Source organism: Theobroma cacao, chromosome 10 (assembly GCF_053813885.1).
Source record: "Theobroma cacao isolate CCN51 chromosome 10, ASM5381388v1, whole genome shotgun sequence".
NCBI lineage: Eukaryota > Viridiplantae > Streptophyta > Magnoliopsida > Malvales > Malvaceae > Theobroma > Theobroma cacao.
Window position 1 is genome coordinate 17,761,749 of NC_142648.1, and position 26,350 is coordinate 17,788,098.

Consider the following 26,350-nt stretch of genomic DNA (forward strand, 5'->3'; position numbering starts at 1 on the left):
GACAAATTTAGTTTTATGAATCACTATATTCTTTAGGTAGATAAGTATTTTTTAGTAATTGGTATAAGATTATGTTTTGGAGCCTTGCATGTCTGTGGGATTATGTCTTACAAGTATGCGATGTCTGTCATGTCTCAAGTTTGGGGCGTGATAGATTTAGTGGTCTCAAAGCCTGGTTTGGGGTAATTATATAGTTATGACACTTATGCGACATTCGAGAGATGGGTAGAAAAAAAAATAGGATTGGGACGTTTTCCCCCTATTCATGTTTGTTATACTTTTATGGTTGCTTTATGCTAGTGTTAAAAAAATTTTTTTGCTAATGTTAATTTTCCTTGTTATGAAAAATCTGTATGCCTCCTCATCAAGACCGCAAGCCTAATCTCGTTGAACTTGTGGCTAGTGCTAGAGTGGTTGGTGCTAGGAGGTTTCGTTCTAAGAGAATTCAAAACCCTCTAAACCGAAATCAAGATGATGTTGAAACATCATATGCTCAGATGGCTGTTGAAATTAACCAACCTCTTGCAAACTCGATCAAGGGGACACAAAGTGTTACGGCTGGACATGATGATAGAGTGCTGAACTTGATACAGGAGGTAGCTAGTTTGGTTAAGGAGCAACGACAACGTCTACAACCAGTCCAATAGGTTGACAATTCTTCTGACCGGAAAGCCTTGGGTGAGCTTAAGAAGATAGCTCTTCCTCTTTTCAAGGGTTCCACAAACCCGGATGATGTAGAATTATGGATTGAGGAGATGGAGAAAGCTTTTGATGCCATGCATTTCAGTGATGAAGACAAGGTTAGATTTACAGTCTATATGTTGTAGGGAAGTGCGCATAATTGGTGGAATGGAGTAGCATGCCCTCAAGAGAATAATCCTAATTTCTTCAACTGGGAGAATTTTTGCACTGCTTTTTTTGCCAAATATTTTCCTCGAAGCAAGCTATTACAGTTGGAGAAGGAATTCCTTAATCTGGTTCAGAGTAGTATGATAGTGGATGATTATGAGGCTGAGTTTGATCAGTTGTCCAAGTTTGCCACTGGTTTGGTTTCTGACGATGAAAGTAGGGCCAAGAGGTTCGAAAATGGGTTAAATGCTCACATCCGCAAAGGCTTAGCTTTATTGCATTTGATCAGCTATAACGAAGTGGTTGGTAGGGTGAAATCCTTAGATGCTGCATGGAAAGAGACTCAAGAGGCAATGAAAGATTTTCAGAAAAAGAGCGACAAAGATTCAGGCTTTCTAGGTAAGCGAGCTTTTAGTAGTACTTCTAAATTTCAAGCTACTAAAAAGTCTTGACCTTCTACTACTTTTAAAGATAGACTTTGTGTCACGACCCAAATTCCGGGTCATGACCGGCGCATGGGTCCAATGGACATAATCCACTAAATCCAAGCAAGCCTATTATTTATTTTACTTATGATTCTATTTATTATCACTAAGTCGTATTTCATGACTTTGAGTCAAAATAGTGATACACATTGCCAACTCGTACTGGCATTACTCTTTTAAAATTTACATTTAAGTTCATCTATACATAACAAAATAATACTCGACCTCCAGCGGAGTGACTCGGATGGATATACAGCTACCGAATGCCGAGACACCTACCAGAAGATGTACACAGATCTACAAGGACACCTCGTCCTAATTATCGGCTACCTCGTGATCTGAAAACATGAATTTGAAAATGGTGAGTATAAACCCAGTGAGTGAACAAGGAAGGGAACAAGCAACAATTAGGAAAAATTTAAAATCATGATGCACTTGTTTCAAACAATGCAATTTAGTTCATTCCTATTTAAAACCCCTCTAAACCCCAGAGTTTTTCGCTACAGCGAGCATGAATTTCGATGCAGTGAAAACAAAGCAACAAGAGAAACATTTTTCCTCACTCAACAATAGCCATCCTGCTAAACTAATAAAATCAACCTAACATTCATGAAAATTCTCAAAGTATAATGTGTCAAATTTTACGTACATTACAACCATAAATCATTGTCCATCAATTTGCTATATCACACACATTTACATATGTATATATATATATACGTATATACCCATCATCATCATCTCATCAACCCATCATCATCATCACCAGCTCATCATCATCATCATCACCAGCTCATGCGCACTCCCTACTCGCACATGGCTGGGTCATCACCGGATTATGCGCACTCCCTACTCGCACATAACCGGGTCATCCTCGGCTTATGCACACTCCCTACTCGCACATAGCCGAGTCAACATAATTACACAACATTATATTCAAGCATATATGTATATCAACATAATGCAGCCACATAGAAATCCATAATAACCACATTTCATAACATAAACCTTTTCTTAAAAGCTTGTTCCCAAGGCATTCATTTTCATGAAAAATTTCATAAAATCATTCAAACACTTTGTTCAAAATAGTCATATTCCCAAAACAATTTTGATAGGCAGTCCACTCACAGGTGTTGAAAATTCGGATTCTGGGTGAACTCTGACTAATAGTCCTCAGGCGTAATTCCTTTGCCTTTTCCGGACGTCTCACCACCTTGACAAATAACAAAGTCGAGGAATTTACTATATTGTCCCTAAATTGATATAAATTAATTTAAACTACTAATGCTTGATATGTAATGCAAAAATATGTCTGATTACCGCTTAATCACGGTATCGATTAAATTTGACCGATCACCCGATTAATCGGCGATTGTGTCCAAATCACCTCCAAATTAATTCATTTCTCCTCTAATACCTTAATTTACCACATACATTTAAATAAAGCCAAATTCAGCATTAGAACCCTCACAATTCCTTATAGAAAAAAATTTGGTCATTTGGTGTACTAGCATCGAATCTTTTTCTACATAACCGTTTCACCTTACTTCATCATTTTCCATGCCATTTTCCTTGAAATAAAAACAATACCCCATTGATATTCAGCCCTCATGGTTCAGCCAACAAGGAACCCTAGAGAAATTGAATATTTCTTTTGTGTTTTTGTTCATAACCATGCTTAACTATCCCTAAACACTAACATAGTCTAAAATCAAATTATTCCAACAACAATTCCTCTTCCATACCCATTTTTCAGAATTGAATTCATCATGATAACTCAATATTCAACCATGGAAATCAAGAACAAAAGCATGGGTAAGCTAGGTATCAAGGAGAATTAAAGAAATTTTAACTTACCTAGCTTGTTTCCTTGATTTCTTCACTTTTTCTTTGAATTTCCACCTAGGTTTTCTTGTTTTTCCTTTTGTTCTTCCTTTTTTCTGGTTGCTGGATGTCTAGGCCGAATATGGTGAGGGAATTGGGGATTTAATGGGCTGATTTCTATAGAAAATAATAAAATAATCAAGCATGCCATGTGTCACATGCTTATTGGCCAAATTTTTAACTTTTTGACTTTTTCTTCTTAATTTTCCACCACAAATATTCTGGTATTTATCCAATCCTACCACAATTAAAATCCCTTGGTCTTGACAAGTGCTGGGCCGAAAATTTTACTGATTTGCCCCCGAGACAAAAAAATTACGATTTTGCCCTTATACTCTGAAATGTACCGGAATCTCATTATTTCTACTTTTCAACCTAAAATAACACTAATATTGATCAATATTAACTAAATGGGGCAAAAATTGTTTAAAAAAAATTTTCGTTTAGTCCACTAGTGGCAAAATTACCATTTTGCCCTTGTGCTCTATAAATACCGAGAATCAAAATTTTTCACTACTAAACATCATTTTATACTCCAATAATCATAATTATATTTCATATAATTATTCTTGGTCAAATGTGATCAAATCTTGGCTAAAAATCTCCATTTTATCATCAAATGGTAAAATGACCGTTTTGTCCCTAATCGGTCAATTTTCTGATGGACTCCAAACTGGACCTTGAACTCCAAATCACTATTCTAAACCATTCTGTTGGTTTTAAAATTTTCAAATTCCTCTTAGAATTTCTATTTGAACTAGTTCAAGGCTCGATTTAACTTAATTGTACCACTCGATACAATACCGTCTTTTAATCGAGCTTGACAGGGTCTCACACTTTGTCACGACCCAGAACTCCCCTCGAGCCCGTGACAACAGTCGCGATGTCTTGATTGACACTCATTACCCGAGATGTCAATCGAAATCCCGCAAGGCTTTAATATCAGCTTCTCATTTCCCCTATGAGTAGCCGTTGCCAAATATCACGTTCTAAAAGATTTTAAACTATTTCCAAATCAAAACAATAGAAAAATAATTTTTTTCTCACAGGGGCATTTTAGTCATTTTTCTTCAAAAATTTCGAAACAAGCTAATAATGTAGTATACGGGTGCAAAACACATATTTCATAATAAAAACAATTTGGATGTCTAAAACATTCGTTTAAAATGAAATTATGATTATTAGAATAAAATAAAAATATTGAACAAAATATTCAATTTTCTCATAAAATAATATATTTTAGAGCACTGCAGAAATAACTTTTACAGCTTAAAAGCAAAATAAATTCATATATATCGTCATACAGTAAGCCAGAATATTTCATTTAATTTACAGTAACAAGTGGGCTCATGAACGACCAAAAGTATTAAAAGCAGTAAACCTACAGTTTTTGAGGATGCAAGTCCAACTGTAGCCCTCAACAAAGTGAGCTATCTACCGATTATTCTGAGCCTGAAATGGGTGGAAAGGAGGGTGGTGAGATTATAAAATCTCAGTGAGTAAACAAATACCATTTAAAATATCTAAAGTTGAGTAAATGGAGACAGATAAAATAGTTTAACATACTGTAATTCATCACCATTCAACTCATTTCAACCAAATAAAATCAATTCATATAAATCGAGTAATCAACATGGCTTATGAGTATCTTAAAACTTTGGCTTGTGCCAAAATCATTCTCATACCCAGTTATCAGGGATACCTTGATCGAGGGCTATCCCAACCGAGTCTGCCAAGGCTATTAAAAAGTCATGTATGCATAAATCATGTTTTTATTTTGAAAACATAGTCGTTCTTTAGCGTTGGCTGAGTTCACCCTCACGTGGTGGTTTAGCGTGAAGTGAACTCTAAAGTGTTAACCTCAGGAGTTATCCACTCGTGCCTCTCATACTGAGGTAAGAATATAACGGGGTTACCGTGTCCCTCTAATAGGCTGGTCCACGGAACTCGCCCACTGTAGTAAGCTAATAATTATCCCACCAATCAATAAAATTCAAAAACATGATATGGCAATTATTGTAATTCATAGCCTTTCAAGGCTAAATACACAGTTCATATATTTCAACACAAATACCAATTCAGCCATTCATGCAAATATTGTCATAAGCCATTTGATTCAAACCATGAATTTACAACACATGAAAACAGTCTCCAATTACTCTATTTTCAAACCATCATTTCATTTCAAGACAATGTTATAAAATCATTTCATTAAATCACATTTTAATTACTAAACACAAAGATTTACCATTTAACTCATTTTCCATAAAATCACAAAGTCGGATAAAAACCACTTGAGATAATTAAGACGATAGTAAGGTTACTCACAATGTCTAGAGTGCGGATTTTCAAAGTACTCTAACTACTGGTCCTCAGATGTAATTTCCTTGCCTTTATCGAAGAACTCACCACCTTGACATAGTACAAAATTGAGAAACTTACTACATTGGTACTAAATCGAAATTAAACTAATTTAGACTACTAATGCATGATATGGAATGCAAAATGCATGGGTAACCATCTAAACCCGGTATTGGCCTAATTCGTCTTATCACCCAATTAATTGGCCAACGTGTCCAATTTAGCTCCAAATTGCTCCATTTCTTTTCCAATACCTTAATTCACCAAACACAAGTCAAATAACCTAAAAGTTGGCAAAACCATCTTCACTTTTCTTCTTAGAATTTTCAGTCAATAATGGTGCATTAACACCGTGATTTTTCCTACTACTTTTCCACACCATAATTCATCATTTTCTAAACAATTCTCTTAAAATAAAAAATTAAATTCATCCTCACTTAATACAAGGTAGGTTCGGCCATTGATGGGTGATGGGGAAAATGAATTCTTTTCTTGTTGTTTTGCTTCTAGACATGGTAAACTAATTAAAAACACTAACATAACTTAAAATCAAATCAATCCAACATCATTCTCTCTCCATACCCATTCGGCTAGCCATGAATTCACCATGAAAACATGAAATTTAACCATGAAAAATAAGGACAAATGCTTAAGGAAAATAGATTTCAAGTTTGAATTGAGAAATCCTACCTTTTTCACTTGTTTTCCTTGATTTTCCACACTTTTTCTCTTGAAATTCTCCACCTAGGGTTCTTGTTCTTTCTTTTCTTCGTTTGTTCTTCTTTGGCCGGCCATATGAATGAGAAATGGGCTGATTTTATGCTAATTTATAAGGAAAATAATGAATGGATGAGATTTTGACACATGTCACCATTCCATTGGTCCATGTGTCATACTTAGCCATTAAGCAATCTCTCTCGATCACTTAAATTTCCTCAATTATCCATGATAATATTGGGTAAAATCTATGTGCTGGACAAGTGTTGGGTGGTGTAAAATTATAATTTTGCCCCTAGGGTGACAAAATGACTATTTTAGCCCTATGCTTGAAAAAATACAAAAATTAAAATTCTTCACTTTTCAAACTCAAATTATACTCCCAATGATCAATCTTAGTCAAAAATTTCAGCCAACACTCATATCTTAACCTCGGGTGGTAAAATGACCATTTTGCCCCTAGGTCATGAAAATTCTAATTTGACTCCAAATCGATCCTCGAACTCCGAATCACCATTTTAAGTCCTTCTGGGGTTTTAAAATTCTCAATTTCATCTTAAAATCTCTATTCAGACTAGTTCGAGGCTTAATTCAACTTAATTGTACCATTTGGTATAATACCGTTCTTTAACGATTTTCGAGGTACCCAAGTAAGCAAACATGCATTCTTATGTAAGAATGGTATAATAAACATATTATAGAGTCGGGCTTGATAGACTTCCTTCTCAGGGAACTCAATCGTACCATGGCAAGACATCCCAATAGGGGCCCAAGTGTTTAGTGTGTGGTGTAGGACATCAAGCTGCTGAATGTAGGCATGTTACTGGTGCTTGTTTTAGGTGTGGCCAATAGGGCCATCTTATTGTTGATTGTCCTTTAGTCCTTCAAGAATCTCAATCAGTGCAAAGGCCACAAAACTCTTAAACCTTTGAAACTGTAGCGCAAAGGACTCAACCCACTCATGTTGTTTAAACTACATAGACACCTTCTTCTAGACATCAAAAAGTGGGAAGACCTCGCACCCAGGGGCGGGCTTATGCTATCACTCAGTCAGATGCAGAGGCATCCAACACCATTGTCTCAAGTACACTACTAGTTGCCTCAGCTTTTGTTCATGTGTTGTTTGATACCAGTGCATCTCATTCTTTTGTATCTGCTGCATTTGTTCGAAAGTTTGCTTTGCCTTGTATGCTTTTGGATTATGAACTATGCGTAGACACTCCAGTTAGAGGTGAAATTATCTCAAATCAGATTTGTAAGATGTGTGTGTTAAGGATTGATGATAGAAAATTGCTTGCGGATCTTCATGTTTTAGATATGCAAGATTTTGATGTAATTCTGGGAATGGATTGGTTAACTGCAAATTTTACTAAAGTTGACTATCGAGGGAAAAGGGTGGACTTTGAGATTCTTGGGGAAACACCTTTTTGTTTTCATGGTGGTGGTATTTACACTCCTTTGCGAGTCATCTTTGCTTTGAAAGCTAGGCGATTGCTTGCTAGTGATTGCAAAGGATTTTTTACAACTATTACAGACACTAAAATGAAGGAGTTGAGGATTGAAGAGATTCCTATTGTGAGTGAATTTCCTAATGTTTTTCCTAAAGATCCACCTGGTATACGTCCTGATAGGGAAATTGATTTCTCTATTGATTTGGTTCCAAGAACTACCCCTATTTCTAAAGCTCTTTATAGAATGGCTCTTGCAGAATTGAAGGAGTTGAAAGAGTAGTTGCAGGAACTCCTTGAAAAGGGCTTTATTAGACCTAGTGTATTTCTTTGGGGAGCACCAGTGTTATTTGTGAAGAAAAAGGATGGGAGTATGAGGTTGTGCATTGACTACCAAGAGTTAAATAAGGTAACTGTGAAAAATAGGTATCCTTTACCTCAAATAGATGATTTGTTTGATCAATTAAAAGGCATTCAAGTGTTCTCCGAAATTGATCTTCAGTCTCGTTATCATTAGTTGAAGGTGATAATTGAAGATGTTCCCAAAACTGCTTTTTGTACCCGATATGGGCATTATGAGTTCCTTGTTCTGCCTTGTGGGTTGACAAATGCTCCAGCTACTTTTATGGTCTTGATGAATAGGGTTTTTAAACCTTATTTGGATAAGTTTGTGATTGTTTTTATTGATGATATTCTGGTGTATTCCCCTAGCTCAACAGATCATGAAGAGCATCTAAGGGTTGTTTTGGAGACTTTGAGGTAAAAATAGTTGTTTGCTAAATTGAAGAAATGTGAATTCTGGCTTTCTAGTGTTGTTTTCCTTCGGCATGTGGTGTCAAAGGATGGGATTTCGGTGGATTCAAAGAGAGTTGAAGCAGTGGTGAATTGGAAGAGACCAAATAATGTTTTTGAGATTCACAATTTTTTGGGCTTAGCAAGATGCTATAGGCGATTTGTAGAGGATTTTTCTCGTATTGCCTTGCCTTTGACCAGATTGGTACGAAAAGAGGTTCGCTTTGAGTGGACAAATGACTGTGAAAAGAGCTTCGAGGAGTTAAAGAAAATAGTAGTATCCACTTCTATACTTACCATACCTATTAATGGTAAGGGATTTGTTGTTTATAGTGATGCTTCTGTTGGTCCTGATAATATGTGCTAGAGGGGGGTGAATAGCACAATTTGGCTCTTAACAATATTGGAAACTAATTTCCAGAACTTAAGAAAATAAAAACAGAGTATAAGATGCAGAACAATTTAGAATGGTTCGGTCCAAGACCTACATCCACTACCTTGATTATCCAACCAAGGATTTTCCCATAAATCCAATAAGAACCGATGAAATTCACAAGCTTTCACCAAGCTTTACAATGGCTTTTACAAGGCTCAGCCAAAACCTTTTACACTAGTTTTTCATGGGCTCAACTAAAACCCAAAGTGGTTTTCCAAGGCTTAACCAAAACCTTTAATAATCAAGCTAACCCAAGCTTGAACAACCCCTTAGAGTGACTCCCTTACTCTAAGAATACAAAAGAAGTAGTAAAAGAAGGTACCTATGATCACTGGTTGATTTGAGTGGTACAAGATTGAGTGCTAAATACAAATGCAAGAAGTAGGCGTTTAAGTGCAGACAAGTGCAGTGAAGCTTTTCTAGTTTTTCAACTTTTTATAACTCAAATCTCTTTCAAGGCTTCTAAAAGCTTGTTTCTAATTGTTGGAAGACCCTTTTATACTTGGAGATGCAACTCTAATGGTAGTTTGGTAATTTATGGCTGTTGGAAACAATTGAGGATGAGTTCTAGCCGTTAATCTATCTTGTAGTGCTTTGGTTCAAATTGCAAACAAAGAGCTCTTAGTTAACTAACTTGGTCGATTAAGTTGGTTTTATTTCTAGTTTGCAGATCTTGGTAGAGAGTACTTAGTCGACTGACTTGATCGACTAAGTTGGTTCTGTTTCTCAAACTCTTCAGCCCATCATTCATTCAATTTTGAAACTTAGTCAACCAATATTCTTCCTTATTTCACCAATAAGCTTCCTTTGTTAGATAGTTACATCTTGTTATTTTTATTCCTCTTTTTTTTTTCATATACTCTTTGAAAGATTGATTTATTAATTTCATACATTAATTTTCTTGCACACTCAAGTAAAGATATTAGACACACATAAATGGGAATGTTTTATTATCATCAAAAACTAAGGGAGCCAACAATCTCCCCCTTTTTGATGATGACAAAACATTCCTTTATTGATAACATAGTCCCCTTTTAGTCTTTTTAATTTTTTACAAAAAATGAGGATTGCTCCCCCTAAGTGTATGCATATTTTGCTTGCTTTATTCCATCAAATTTTATTTTTTTCATATAGAAAATGACATTGTACACATATGCAGCAATATGGAGTGATTTACAGCAAGTAAGTATTAGCAGATCATCATTAAACTTTTAGTAGTAAGTGTTGACAAATTTTCATAAATGTTCCAGCAGCTGTCAACAGTTTATTGATTTCAGATTTTGTCTACATCATTCATGTTTCAATTGATATACTATGCACCCCATCTATATCATTTACAAACAAAAATCATTTATAATGCCATAACAAAAATCATTTATCAGCATCAATATCAGCATAGCATCAGTAGATTTTGTTCATGACAGTAAAAATACTAAGATGACAAAATATCAATAGACTTCAATTTGTAGCAGTTAAATAACATAGACATTTTAGCATTCACTTTTCACACAGAACTATATAAACAACAGAGTTAACCTTAAGTGTTCAAGTGCCACCATGGCACAAATAGCAGTTAATTAAAAATATTTTGAAATTGCCCTTGGACAATTTTGCTTCCTATCTCCTATTTTTCTAAGTTCTTGTTCCTGATTCTGCTTTCTTTTCTTTCCTAGGTTCTTGGTTCTTCCACCTTAACATTTTTTTTAATTCCTGCACCCATTCTCTGGTTCTTGCACCCATTCTACTCCCCTTTTTTGTCAGCATCAAGGGAAGGGGCTTCTATTTATGATGTGTCAGAAGGTGAAGATTCAGTGTCATAAAAAAGGTTTAGGGGAAAAAGAGAGGGCTCTTGGAGAGATGATGATTGTCTAAAGGAAGGTTCTGATGAAGACTTGTCTAAGACAGAGATTATATTTTGAGGAGAATAAGCTGACACTGGTCTGGATTTCTCTACCAACCTAGAAGACTTTCTTCTCTTGAGAAAAGCTATCTTGGTTGCCATAGTCTTCCTGCCTTTGGTTAGTGGTTTTGCCTCTGTTGGTGGTGCTGCAGTGGCTTTGGCTTTTTCTGCTTTTGCCTTTACTCTGGTAGCTGATGCAAGTTTCTTTCCTTTTCCTACATCTTCACCATCCTTTTGAGTTTTTGTCCTCGCAATGTCTTTTTCAGGTTTTCCCTCCTTAACCATTTGGTGGAAGATATCCATGATGGAAACTTCCTCTGAATTTGGAGGAGAGGTTTACTGTTTCTTTGTCTCTGAACCAACCACTTCTGTCCCTTGTTTTGAATCATTTTTGCTTTGAGGTTCAAGAGAGGATGTCTTGGTTGGCTAATCAACCCCTTGAGGAGAGTCCTTAGTTTGCAAAACAGGACTGGCAGACTTATAGGTGGAACCTTTAGCTTGAAAGCCAGAACTTTCAACATGTAGAGTAGATTTTTCTACTGGCTCAACTGAACCTTAAGCTTCTTGCCGTGTTGGTGTAGTGCTAGATGTTACAAAGTTGTCTGTAGCCACAGGTTCAGATGGAATGCTTTCCTTCTCCTTCAACTTGTTTTCCAACTCAGTGATTTTCTCTTCAATTTTTTGTATTTTTTCTCCTTGGTTAGTCAGCTTTCCATTAATCCTCATGAACAAATTAAAAATTACTTCATTTGAGAATCTGAAAGGGGTTTCTTCAGGTTGAACAGGTAGGTTGTATTCTTTTCTTGGACCAATCTTGGGCTTAATGAATCTTTCCCCATCGAGCATATACCTCATTTTAACCAAGCTCCCATAATAAATAGCTTGATTTTTTACACAAGAGATGTAATTACAATCCCATACAGCGAATTAGCCTTATCAAGTCTGCAGGCACTTCTCATTTTTTCAATCATAAATCTTCCTAGATTCAGAGGTACCTCGTTAAAAGTATGCTCCATCAGCTAGAGGTCCTAGAGGCTAATGTAGCTAAGGCTTCCATTTCTACCTTGAATGTTGGCTGTTGTAAAATAGTGTAAAATCCTAATTTGAGGACTGATTGTCAGACTTGAATTGCTTTTTGAAGAATATTTTTCTTTCCTTCTAGTGATGATTTCCCACAATGAGGGTGGATCATATTTTTGGGGAGCTCATACTCTCTTTCTTTGCATTCTATTTCCAACAGGTTTCCTAAATCTTCAACAATCAAGACAAATTCTTTTCCATTCAGATAAACATTCAAACCATCTTCATCATAATCATCAGAATCTATTAATTCCTTTCCTTTCAAAGGAATACCAAAATAGAATTCTTTAACCAGACTTGGACTATAAGATATATTCTTAAAGGTGCTGTAACCTTTTAGTTTCAGTTCATCAAAGTACTCAGATAAACTAGTCTAGATTTCTATATTTTCCTTAAAACTCTTCTAATCAATAAATTTTCCATAGGAGATTGGTGCATTATCGATATTTTTGAACCTATATTCATGCAAGTTATTCCTAAATTTCGAAGAAGAAAAACTAGTACCTTTGTGGAGTGAGGGTTTTGTTTCTTTCTACTTGTCAGTTTTTTGCTTCTTTTCTCTTAGTTTCTCAGATATTTCTTTGATTGAAGTAGGCTTGCTTTTCTATTTCTTCTTCAGACTTTCTGTTCTTATTCCTTCTTCTATTGCCTTTTTCCCTTTCTTCTTCTCTGATATCTCTTTACTTTGAGATGTTTTAGCCATATTGGTTCTAGAAATTTCTGAGGGTTTGAGTCGGACTCCAAGGCAAACAGGAAGATTTAGGTTTTTGTTTTTAGAGCAACAGGTTTCAAGGGAGAGGAAAAAAGAGGTAGTCAACAGTTATTACTCAGAAAAACTACTCACCTTCCCTTAAGTACTGCCCTACTTTTATTTCTTCATAATTTTAAATTTCCCTCTAAATTTTTTGGTATTTACCTTTGGTAGTATTTCTTCATTCTTTTTGCACCTGGTAGACCAAATTTTTACAACATTTTACTATTTTTTCTCTAAACTGACTGAGTTTTATTATTTAATGTTGTCAGACCACTCTTAGTTGACTAAGATTTCCTTAGTCAACTAAGATTTCCTTAGTCGATTGAATGCACTATGTTTTCTATGTGAGAGCCAAAGGTTTTCCTATAATTCCTTCATACTAATCATCCCTAAATTTCTTCTAATTTCACAAAATTGATCTTCATTCAGAGGTTTGGTAAAAATGTCTGCCAATTGATGTAAAGTGTTCACAAATTCTATCTTAATATCATTTTTCACTACATGGACTCTAATAAAATGATGTCTTATTTCAATGTGCTTTGTCCTAGAGTGCTGCATAGGGTTTTTTGATATATTGATTGCACTTGTGTTATCATAATATATTGGTACATTATGCGTAATTATTCCATAGTCTTTTAATTGTTGCTTGATCCAAAGGATTTGTGCACAGTAACTACCTAATGATACATATTCAGCCTCTACTGTAGATAATGCCACTAAGTTTTTCTTTTTGCTAGACCAAGACACAAGCATGTTTCCTAAAAATTGGCACGTTCCACTAGTGCTTTTCCTATCAGTTCTGCTCCCGGCAAAGTCAGCATCTGAATATCTAACTAAGCTAAGAGTTGAGTCTCTAGAGTACCATATTTCTAGTCCTTGAGTGTCTATGAGGTATCTAAAAATTCTCTTAACAGTTGTTAGATGTGTTTCTTTAGGTTGTGACTGAAATCTAGCACACAAGCACACACTAAATTGAATATCTGGTCTACTTGCTGTTAAGTAGAGAAGAGAGCTGACATAACTCTATAGAGCTTTTGACCTACATCCTTACCTTTTTCATCTAAGTTGAGTTTGGTGGATGGACTCATTGGTGTAGAAATTGATTTCAACTTCAGCATATCAAATTTCTTGAACATATCATGTGTGTATCTTTCTTGGTTGATGAAGATTCCTTCCTCACTTTGTTTGATTTGAAGGCCACGAAAGTACCTCAACTCTCCCATCATGCTCATCTCAAATTCACCCTGCATTTCCTTAAAAAAGTTCTTGCATAAAGCCTCATTAGTTGCACCAAATACAATGTCATCCACATATATTTGCACAACAATTAAATCATTTAGATATCTCTTAATAAACAATGTAGTATCGATGCTACCTCTATCATACCCTTTTTCAACTAAAAATTTTGAAAGCCTCTCATACTAAGCTCTAGGAGCTTGTTTCAATCCATACAAGGCTTTATGAAGTTTGAAAACATGATTAGATTTTTCAAAGTGTTCAAAACCAGGTGGTTGTTCTACATGTACTTCCTTTTGAATTAATCCATTTAAGAATGCACTTTTTACATCCATTTGGAACAATTTAAAATTCATGAAACATGCAAAAGCTAGCAACAACCTTATGGCTTCAATCCTAGCAACGGGGGCAAAGGTTTCATCATAATCTATTCCTTCCTTTTGGTTGTATCCTTGTGCAACCAGCCTAGTTTTATTTCTAACTATATTTCCTTGCTCATCTATCTTATTTCTAAATACCCATTTTGTACCAACAATAGGGTGATTTGAAGGTCTAAGTACCAATGACCATACACGACTCCTTGTGAATTGATCAAGTTCTTGTTGCTTGGCAATTATGCAACTTTCCTCTTTTTCAGCTTCTTCAAAGTTTCTAGGTTCAATTTGAGATGTAAAAGTTGAAAACTCACAAGTTTCTCTAGTTACTTTCCTAGTTTTAACTCTTTGTGAAATGTCACCTATTATTTGGTCTTGTGGGTGATCTCTTACAAATCTCCAACTCCTTAGTAGATCATCATGCTGATTTTCTGCTCTTTACAGATTTGCTAGAAGTGGAGTTTCATTTTCTCTTCTAAGTGAGCTTTCTTCATTATTTTTATTGTTTTCTAAGCTCATTTCCTCTATTTGTTTTTCTAGGACTTCTACATCATCATCATCATCATGAACTTCTTTTTGTAAAGCATTTGTCTCATCAAAAACTACATGGATTGATTCTTCAACGGTTAAGGTCCTTTTGTTAAAAACCCTATAGGCCTTTGAGTTTAATGCATATCCTAAAAATATTGCTTCATCACTCTTTGCATCAAACTTCCCTAGAGGTTGTTTTCCATTGTTCAATACAAAGCACTTATAACCAAAACTCCTAAGGTGAGAAATATTTGGCTTCCTACCTTTATAAAGTTCATATGGAGTCTTTGAAATCAAAGGTCTTATTGAGACTCTATTAAGAATATAAGCTGTTGTATTTACTGCCTCAGCCCAAAGATATTTAGGTAGGTTGTTCTCACATAGCATGGTCCTAGCCATTTCTTTTAAGGTTCAGTTTTTCCTCTCTACAACTCCATTTTGCTAGGGTGTTCTTGGTGCAGAAAAATTGTGATCCAACCCCTTTTCATTGCAAAATTTTTCAAACTCATCATTTTCAAATTCTCCTCCATGATCATTTCTTATGCTGACTATGGCTAGTCCTTTTTCATTTTCTACTTTCTTACAATGACTTAAGAATGCTTGAAGAGCATTATTCTTATGAGCAAGAAAAAACACCCAACTATATCTAGAATAGTCATCAACTATTACAAAGCCATAAGATTTTCCTCCTAAGCTAGTTGTGCTTATTGGACAAAACAGATCAATGTGTAACAATTCAAGAGGTCTACATGTTGACACTATCTTCTTAGTCTTAAAAGATGTTCTAACTTGTTTTCCTAGTTAGCAAGCATCACATATTCTGTCATTTTCAAATTGTAAATCTAGCAACCCAACTACTAAATTCTTTCTAATCAATTTTGACATAGTATGCAAACTTACATGTCTTAATCTTCTATGCCATAACCAGCTATCATTTTCAGCATTTGCAACAAGACATACTTCACTATTTACTTCAAGATCTTCAAGAAAAATCACATACATATTATTCAATTTTTTTCCTATAAATAAGATTTTACTTGTACTCACATCTATCCCTTCACACTTGAATCAAAAGATACTTTAAATCCTTTATCACATAATTGGCTAATACTTAGTAAATTATGCTTTAAGCCTTTAACCAACAACACATGACTGATTTGAGTTTGGAAATTCTTACCAACCGTACCTATACCATGGATTCTACTTTTGAATCATCTCCAAAGGATACGGTTCCGCCCTTTCTCTTATCTAGTTGAGCAAACGGCATTTCATGTCCTGTCATGTGTCGTGAACAGCCACTATCCAAGTACCAAGGCTATTTTGGCTTGAGTTGAGCTTTAGAACATGCCTCCTTTAAGTCTAGCTCAACCTACAAAACAAAATTTTAGTTTTTCTTTATAGGTACCCATACTTTGATGGGTCCTTGAGTGTTAGTTGCAACAAAGGATCCCTTAAGAACCTAAATTTTATTAACTTTCTGCACTATTCTTTTCTTAAAACAGTCATATGATAAATGACCATGTTTACCACAATTATAACATCTAGGTAATGTTTTAGCTGAATTTTTATTGTGGTATACATCTCTTTTTGAAGATTCATTTTTCAAACATTTAAGAGTTATGTTATCATCAAGAATTATTTGCAAAGCTTTAGACTTGTTTTCCAACTCTTGTTTTAAAACCTCAAAGTCTGTTTTTGAGTGTTCTAACTTAACTTGCAAAATATTTCTTTGCTAAAAAATATAAGTAAATTCATTTTTTATTTGTTCCAAATCATTTTCAAGTAATGCAGCCTTTTTCTTTAATGATTTGTATTTTGAAAAAAGTTTTTCAAATTCATCATAAAAGTACTCATACTCATCTTGTAAATCATCATAAGAATTAATGCAGGGGGATGAGGATACCTCTGTTTCATCCTCTTGTGCCATTAAACAAATGTTTTCTCTTTCCTCAGATTTTTCATCATTAGTTTCAGAGCTTGATGTGTGATACCCCAACTTTTATAGGCTTGTAACTAAGTATAGATGTAATAATATGAGCTAGGGGTAGTTTCGTCATTTTCTCTAATGAGCTTCCAGAAGAAAGTTTTATGATATTTTAAGGCCTAAATAGGCATAAGACAGTATAAATGATGTGTGCTGAGGAAAACACGAAGAAAACTAGAAGTTTCAACAATTTTCATAATAGGGGCAAAATGGTCATTTTTCACCTCGGGTTAAAATTTTAAGTTTTTATGAACCCGAGCATGTTTAGACCATTATGGATATTGTCCCAGTATTAAAAGAGTAAAAAGATTGCATAAAAGATTGGAGGAGAGTAAGTTAATTGGTGGAGGGGCATTTTTGTAATTTTAACGGAAAGGATAAGATGGCCTATAAATATCTTGAAATTTCTAGCACTTTCTTGAATTTCCAGCAGCTGGTCTTCTTCTTCCCTTGTCTCCTCTCATGTTTCTTCAAAACTCCATGGAAGCTTGATTTGAAGCTTGAGTGATTTTCTCTCTCTAACTCTAGTTTACAGACCTTTGAACCCTTTTGACTAGAACCTTTGAATTCTTTCATCCTCTCACTTTAAAACCCTCCAAAAATCTGGTTTTCACACTTTAGAGAGAGAAAGATAGAATTACACCATTTATTTAGAAGCAATTGGAAGGGAATTTGACTACAAAAGAGCCCTAGGGTAAGTGGTTAACTAAGCTCAATTTTTAGCTGCAGAAAATGGTTAGTAATTGGGATTTATGGGCTGTTTTATTGTTTAGTATGTTCATTACTTTTTAGTGATTAAGATAGTGAACATAGATAGCCATTTAAAGTGGCAATTGAAAACTAGCTAAGAGATAGCTTTTAGAGTTCATAGTGTGTAAATTAATCTGTTGTTTATGTTAATGTGATCCTAGGTTTTTAAGGAAGCACCATCATTCCAATTGGATCATTAGGGGAATTTGAGTCAATTAAAAGTTCTACAATCAATTGGTGAGTGGACTACCTTCAAAACTGATTTTGTGAATATGATGGATTTAACAAAGTGTTTGAATGATTTTATACAATTTTTCATGAAAATGAATGCCTTGGGAACAAGCTTTTGAGAAAAGGTTTATGTTATGAAATGTGATTATTATGGATTTCTATGTGGCTGCATTATGTTGATAACATATATGCTTGAGTATAATGTTGTGTAATTATATTGACTCAGCTATGTGCGAGTAGGGAGTGTGCATAAGTCGAGGATGACCCGGTTATGTGCGAGTAGGGAGTGCGCATAACCCAGTGATGACCCAGCCATGTGTGAGTAGGGAGTGCGCATGAGCTGGTGATGATGATGATGGGATGGTGTGATGATGATGATGAGCATATATGTATATATATATATATATATATATATGTAAATATGTGTGTTATAAGAAATTGATGGATAATGGTTTATGGTTGTAATGCATGTGAAACTTGACATGTTAAACCTTGAGAAATTGTTATGTGTTTCATATTGGTTTTGAACATTTCAAACAGGGTGGTTTTTCCTTTGGGAGAAGGGTAAATTTTGCATTGATGCCCTGTATTTCGCTGCAGCGAGAAACTCTCGGGTTTTGAAAAGGTAGGCTAGACGAAAACTCACTGTAGCGAGGATGCATTTTCGCTGCAGCAAGAATGACACTGTAGCTTCTCGCTGCAGCGAAACGCATTCTTGCTGCAACGAGAAACTTTTTGTTTTCTGGGTTGCAATTTCGTTGCAGTGAGAAACATTCTATCTCTGGGTAGAAATTTTGCTACAGCGAGATTCAATCTCGCTGCAGTGAAAAACTTTCTGTTTTGGTCTCTTATCTTATCCAATTGCTGCCTTATCTTTCACTTCTTTGCTACCATATGGGAGCATAGACTTCCAACATTAAGGATTAAAAGAGTTAAGTTTAAAATGAGGAGGTTTAGTGAGAAACCCTCATCCAGTTGAGAAACCCTCGTTCAGTTAATAACTAAATTCCAACGTCGCTGCAGCGGAAAGGCATTCTCGCTTGTGCAATATTGAAGCTTTCATTTTCCAAATAATTCGCTATGTATGGGTTCATGATTTTCAAATGATTAATCACTTAAGGGCTCGATAAGGAGTTTTATTAGGAATGAACCAAATTGCATTGTTTTGAAACTAGTGCATCATGATTTTAAATTTTCCTTTGTTGTTGCTTGTTCACTCACTAGGTTTATACTCACCATTTCAAATTCATGTTTTTAGATCACGAGGAAGTCGGTAACTAGGACGAGGTATCCTTGTAGACCTGTGTCCATCTTTTGGTAGGTGTCTCGGCATTCAGTAGCTGTACATTCATCCGAGTCCCTTCGTTGGAAGTCAAGTCTTCTTTTTGAGATGTATAGGCGAACCTAATGTACATTATTGGAATACATGTTGTAGACAATGTATGTATATAATAAATGAGAAATGCCAATACGAGTTGGCAATGTCTATTAGTATTTTGATCTTAAATTTTAAGAAAAATGACTTAGCAGTTTATGATGGAATGATGAACACATCGGAATATTAGGCTTGCTTGGGCTTAGTGGACTACGTCCATTGGGCCCATGCGCTAGTCATGGCCCGGAATTTGGGTCGTGACATGATGTGTCACTGTCTGACCATCCAATTGCCACCATTGCTTTCTTAGATTTCTTATTTCTCTTGGGAGTTTCATCTTTCAGCAATGGACACTCGGACTTGAAGTGACCAGGTTTCTTGCATTTGTAGCAGATGAGCTCCTTCTTTTTGTTGGAGTCAATTTTGTTTCTGTTTTTCCATAAGGCACCTTGGTCTTTCCTGAAACCTCTTCTAGTTAGCCTTCGGTTTCTTCTGCTCATTAGCTTTATGAATTTTCTTGCAACTAGAGCTAATTCTTCATCATCATCACAGGAAAACTCTTTCAGCTCTTCTTCAAGGATGCTGGCTTTAAGTGCAATACTCTTTTTCTTTTCCTTTACTTCCTTTTGGTCTTCTTCTTCTTCTTCCTTAAGCTTCAGCTCATGAGTAAAAAGAGAACAGTAAATCTCATCAAGTGTGATGATGTTCAGATCTTTAGCCTATCTAATGGCAGTCACTTTAGGCGTCCAATTTTTTGGTAGACTCTTAAGCAGTCTCTTAACTAATTCATGTTCAGGGATAGGCATGCCTAGTTGACTCAATTTATTTGTGATGTTTATAAACTTATCAAACATGCTGATGATGTTTTCACCAGGCTCCATTTTGGACATTTCATAACTATGTGTTAAGAGAGCAATTTTGGACTCTTTTACTTGAGAAGTCCCTTCATGGATCATTCTAAGTTTTTCCCACACTTGTTTAGCTGTTGTACAGCTTGAGACTTTGTTAAATTCAGTGGGGGTTAATGCACAATGCAATGTGTTGATAGCCTTAAAGTTTATTTGAACTTTCTTAGTTTCAGCCTTAGTCCATTCAAACTTTGGCTTGGGCATCAACTCTTTTGTCACTACATTCACGGTTAAAGGCATAAAGGGTCCATTAATTATGATGTCCCACATTTCATAGTCTATAGCCCTAAAATAGATTGACATTCTTGTGCTCCAATAAGGGTAATTAGAGCCATCAAACAGAGGTAGTCTGTTTGTTCATTGTCCCTCAGAAACTATGGTTTTTTCTTGAGCCATTTGGATCCTCCCGAAGGATGTTAAGCCTTAAAAACAGGGAACTAGCTCTAATACCAATTGTTGATCCTGATAATATGTGCTAGAGGGGGGTGAATAACACAATTTGGCTCTTAACAATATTGGAAACTAATTTTCAAAACTTAAGAAAATAAAAACAGAGTATAAGATGCACAACAATTTAGAGTGGTTCGGTCCAAGTCCTACATCCACTACCTTGATTATCCAACCAAGGATTTTCTCATAAATCCACTAAGAACTGGTAAAATTCACAAGCTTTCACCAAGCTTTACAATGGCTTTTATAAGGCTCAGCCAAAACCTTTTACACTAGTTTTTCACGAGCTTAACTAAAACACAAAGTGGTTTTCCAAGGTTCAACCACAACCTTCAACAATCAAGCTATCCTAAGCTTGAACAACCCCTTAGAGTGACTCCCTCACTCTAAGAATACATGAGAAGTAGTAAAAGAAGGTACCTATGATCATTGGTTGATCTGAGTGGTACAAGATTGACTGCTAAATACAAATGCAAGGAGTAAGCGTTTAAGTGCAAACAAGTGCAGTGAAGCTTTTCTGGTTGTTCAACTTTCTATAGCTCAAATCTCTTTCAAGGCTTCTAAAATTTTGTTTCTAATTGTTATAAGACCTTTTTATACTTAGAGATGCAACTCTGATGGCAGTTTGGCAGCTTATGGCCTTTGGAAACAGTTGAGGATGAGTTCTAGCTGTTAATCTGTCTTGTAGTGCTCTGGTTCAAATTGCAGACAAAGAGCTCTTAGTCGACTAACTTGGTCGATTAAGTTGGTTTTGTTTCTGGTTTGTTGATCTTGGCAAAGAGCACTTAGTCGACTGACTTGATCGACTAAGTTGGTTTTGTTTCGTAAACTCTTCAGCCCGCCATTCCTCCAATTTTGAAACTTGGTCAACCAATATTCTTCCTTGTTTCACCAATAAGCTTCCTCCTTGTTAGATAGTTACATCTTGTTATTTTTATTCCTCTTTTTCTTTTAATATACTCTTTGAAAGAGTGATTTATTAATTTCATACATTAATTTTCCTGCACACTCAAGTAAAGATATTAGACAGACATAAATGGAAATGTTTTATTATCATTAAAAACTAATGGAGCCAACAGCTTCCAAAAAGGGACTTGGGTGTGTTCTTATGCAAGATGATAAGGTGATTGCTTATGCTTCTAGGCAGTTGAAACCTTGTGAGGAGAATTATCCTACTCATGATTTGGAGTTGACAGTAGTGGTTTTCGCCTTAAAGATTTGGTGACATTGTTTGTATGGTGAGTCTTGTGAGGTCTTTACAGATCATAAAAGTTTAAAGTATCTTTTCACACAAAAGGAGTTGAATATGCGACAGAAAAGATGGTTAAAATTGTTGAAGGATTATGACTTGACCATCAATTATCACTCAAGTAAGGCGAATAGAGTTGCTAATGCTCTAAGTTGAAAGACTTCTGGGAACATGGCTGCGATGATTACTTCCCAAAAATAGATTTTGGAGGACTTGCAGAGGATGGATATTAGTGTACGTATGCAAGGTTCTGGAGCATTATTGGCTAACATACAAATACAACCAACTTTAATTCACAAGATTAAGATAGCCCAAGCAGATGATCTTCAACTTTGGCACATTAAACTTGAGGTTGAATCTAGTTTGAAACTAGATTTTAGGATTCATGATGATGGCTCTTTAAGGTTTGGTGATAGAATTTGTGTTCCCAATGATGCAGAATTGAAGAGAGAAATTTTTGTGGAAGCTCATTATAGTAATTATACAATCCACCTTGATGGTACTAAGATGTATAGAGATTTGAAGAACATTTTTTGGTGGAACAATATGAAGAGAGAGATTGCATAGTTTGTAGCCAAATGTTTGACATGTCAGCAAGTCAAGGCTGAATATCAAAAGGCCAACAGGGTTATTGCAACCCCTCCCGATTCTAGAATGGAAATGGGAACGAATTACTAACTTCATATCTGGTTTAACAAGAACCCCGAAAGGTAATGATGGCATCTGGGTGATTGTTGATAGATTAACAAAGTCTACTCACTTCTTGGCTATTCATACGGGAATGTCATTGGAAAAGTTAGCGGAGTTATATGTGGACCAGATTGTGAGGTTGCATGGGGTGCTAGTGTCAAAATTTTGTGGCAAAATTTTGGCAGAGTCTGCCTAAAGCTTTGGGTACCAAACTTAATTTTAGTATTGCTTTTCATCCCCAAACAGATGGTCAGTCTGAGAGAATTAATGAAATTCTTAAGGACATGTTGAAAGCTTGTGTTAGGGAATTTTGGGGTTCTAGGGATCGACACTTGTCATGGGTGAAATTTGCTTATAATAATAGCTATCAGTCTAATATCCAAATGGCTCCATCTGAAGCTTTGTACGGTAAGAAGTACAGGTCACCTCTTTGTTGGGATGATGTGGGTAAAAGACAATTATTAGGTCCAAATCTTATTCAGCAAGTAGTTGAGAAGGTTCAGTTAATCAGAGAACATCTTCGTACGACTTAAAGTAGACAGAAAAGTTACATAGACAATAGAATAAGAAGGTTAGAATTTGAGGTTGAAGATTATGTCTTCTTACGAGTTTCACCTACTAGAGGAGTAATGCGATTTGGAATTCGAGGAAAACTTAGTCCTCGTTATGTGGGTCCGTTTGAGATTTTGGATAAGGTTGGTGATGTGGCTTATAGGTTGGCAGTTCCACCTGCTCTAACGAGAGTGCATAATGTGTTTTATATTTCTTTGTTGAGAAAATATGTTCCAGATCCTAGTCATGTGGTGGAGTTAGCTCCTTTGAGACTTAGAAAAGATTTGTCCTATAATGAGCATCCTATACGTATTATGGATAGAAAGGAGCAAGTTCTAAAAAGGTGGACTATTCCTTATGTTAAGGTCCAATGGAGTAATCATACAGAATGAGAAGCAACTTGGGATTTGGAAGAAAATATCAAAGAGAAGTATCCCCACCTTTTTGAGAACCAAGGTATGAGTTTAAGGGACTAAACTCCTTTTTAAGGAAGGGAGGGTGTAATACCCCTCACAAAGTATTTACTATAAAAAAATTTTAAATTTATTAAGCTATAGTTTTATAAAGATAATAAGTAGATATTTTTTAAAATTTTATTTATTTGCATTTAGGACCTTGGATGCCTTAATAATTAAAAAAATAAAAGAAAGGGTCTTTAAGTAAATGAAGAAGTTTAATTAAAGTCAGTTTTATTATCACGTTTAAGTTAGTGGTGTTAAGGCCAGTTTATTTATCACGTTTAAGTTAGTGGGGTTAGGTAGTTTACAAGTTTTAAAAGAACAGACAGGAACTCATGTCAGTTTTTTCATCAGACTTAAACAATAGGCAGTCAGAAGAGCTTGATACTAGGGAAAAAGAAAGACAGAGGACAGGGAAAAGTATTCAAGAGATTGCCGATTAAGTTATGTTTGGGATTAAATTTTCATAGTTTGGGAACAAAAAGCCCTAAATTATTTGTATTTCCTTACCTTCTTTTTTTCAAATTTGGCACCTTTTCGATGACTTTCCGGTGGCATGATGGGTACCAATGGAAAGGTCTTGAAAAGATTTTTCCAATGGTTTTTGTAGCATCTAGTTTGGCCTTGTGGTTAGGAAGATACGAATTTTTGAAGTTAATTAAAAACCTGGTTTTCAACTGTTTTGATAACCCAACTTTGGGTCACCGGAATTCCATATTTTGGTAACATTTTTGGTCATTTCTTTTAGGGCTTTTGTAGTATGAAATGAGATGTTTAATTTGGCATCAATGACTCGGTTAGAGGCTTCCTGTGTTAAGAGAATTTAAGCCTTAAAGTAGGCTCGTTGATATTGGAAACCCAGAAATCTGGGTATTTTTGTGACGATTTTGAGAATTTTAGCTTTCGAAATTTAAGAATTTTTTGTTCTTTTTAATGGAAACAAATTTTAGTGATGTAGTATGATATGAATACTTCATATTGGTGTTTGATTTCGTCATTAGAAATTATTAGGGGTTAAAAGTTACAAAAGCTCAAAGTAGGCCAAATGGCCATCTAGATTCTGAAAATTTCATAAAATAGAAATTTTTTTTTAATTTTTTAAAAATTCAATTTTAATTAATATATGATAAATTCTATTGTAAACTTCATAAATATTGGATTTGTGATTTCTACTATATTTTCATATCTAAAAGTATATATATTTATATTTTATAAATTTATTTGTTAAATTAGTAAACGTTATTAAAATATCAAAAATTTATGAAAAATTTTAAATATGATTTTTATGAATAAAATTCGCTTTATCTTTCTATCTAAAATTTAAAATCCTTACTGATTTTATGATTTAAGTTTAATTCTCAACTTTTTTGAAAAATTTATTAATTCAAAAATATATATAATAAAATATTACCTTATTAATTGAAAATGTTCCTAAATTGTACTAGAGATCAGTACACACCCTAAGTGTTTAGGATGGTCAACAAAAAGTCACCTTATAGGATCTGGTTGCAAATTCAGTTTTGATTTTTATATGTGTTTCTTGCAATATTAGGCTATTAGGAGGATTCTCTACTTTGCTACTTGAAAGTGAGATTAACAACATCAAGTAAGGGACGATATCCCTTCATTGTTTTCACGCCTTAAAAATTAGCCTCAATCTAAATTTGTACATGAGATATAATATTTTGTCCTATGATTTATTAAAATCGGGTTGAGCATGCAAAATATATATGTATATGAGTTTATATGTTGGACTTATAATGTGGTTTATGCAAAACGTGATTTCTAATTTTCAAATTTGTTCATGACTTTGTATAATGTATGCTTATATGTTTTCCCGAATATAAACATAAATATTTAGTCTAAAACGAATATGCTTTTGAGGTGTATGAGATATGCTTGAGAAATTTGATTTATTGTTTTATGAACTTCGAATAATCTAAAAATATATATATTTCTGTTTTGCCTCCTAGTATGGCTATGCTCTGATCCTGCCAATGGGGAATAAATGTTGGCCATGTTGACATGTATTCTGTGATTAGAGATCGATCTCTTAACCACACCACCGGTTACAGAATAGTGGTATTTCTGATATTTGTTCAGTGTAGCCAATGGTTGCTTTTGATATGCTTCTGACCCGTGCCACCAGGGTTAATTGTGGTTCTATTTCTGACCTATGCTACAGGGGTTAAGTGTGGTCATGGCATGTTATAGGAGACCATTGAAATTTAAATATTGTGAATATATTTGTTCTGTTATTTGAATGTAAAAATTTGAAGTATATGATTCTGAATAAGATTACCTAATATTTTTTCTTAGCATTTATAAATGATATTTCGCCTAAATGTTTTAAGCATGCTTAACCCGGTTGAAGGGATGTTAGTTACTTGCTGAGTAGTTGGACTCACTCTTTTCTTCAAATTTTTTTGAAGTTGTGAGTTGGTCAACCACGCGAGAATTTGGGGGAGTGACGTTTACTATAGTAGCATTTAAATTGTCTAGGATTTATTTAAATATTATGAACATCGAACTATCATAATTAGTATTTAGACTTTTATCTTGACATAGTAGCCTTATGGTTTTGAAGATTTAATTCTTAATATTATCGAATTATGATCTTTGAAATTTCTATCGACAGATTTAGTTTTATGAATACTATATTCCTTAAGTACATCAGTCTCTTTTAGTAATTGGTAAAAAATATATGTTTTAGAGCCTTGCATGTCTGTGGGATTATATCTTACAGTTATGCGGCGTTTGTCATGTCTTGGGTTTGGGGCGTGACACTATTGATACCTACCTCCCTGTCTTCTCCCTAGTAGATCCATCAACGTTAAATTTCATCCACTCTTCAGG

General features: G+C 34.9%; 1 protein-coding gene across 1 annotated transcript; it reads left to right on the plus strand.

Moving 5' to 3' along the window:
• The first annotated feature begins 353 nt into the window (after window positions 1-353).
• Window positions 354-8,027, plus strand: LOC148760393 (uncharacterized). Its single transcript, XM_088810480.1, has 4 exons — window positions 354-596; window positions 714-800; window positions 954-1,248; window positions 7,303-8,027. The coding sequence occupies exons 1-4, from the start codon at window positions 354-356 to the stop codon at window positions 8,025-8,027; spliced, it is 1,350 nt and encodes a 449-aa protein (XP_088666606.1).
• The last annotated feature ends 18,323 nt before the right edge of the window (window positions 8,028-26,350 follow it).

Coding starts and splice junctions, on each gene's coding strand:
- LOC148760393 (XM_088810480.1), top strand. CDS start 354: ATGCCTCCTCATCAAGACCGCAAGCCTAATCTCGTTGAACTTGTGGCT. Junction 597..713: donor TGCTGAACTTGATACAGGAG/GTAGCTAGTTTG, acceptor CCTCTTTTCAAG/GGTTCCACAAACCCGGATGA. Junction 1,249..7,302: donor CAAAGATTCAGGCTTTCTAG/GTAAGCGAGCTT, acceptor GACATCAAAAAG/TGGGAAGACCTCGCACCCAG.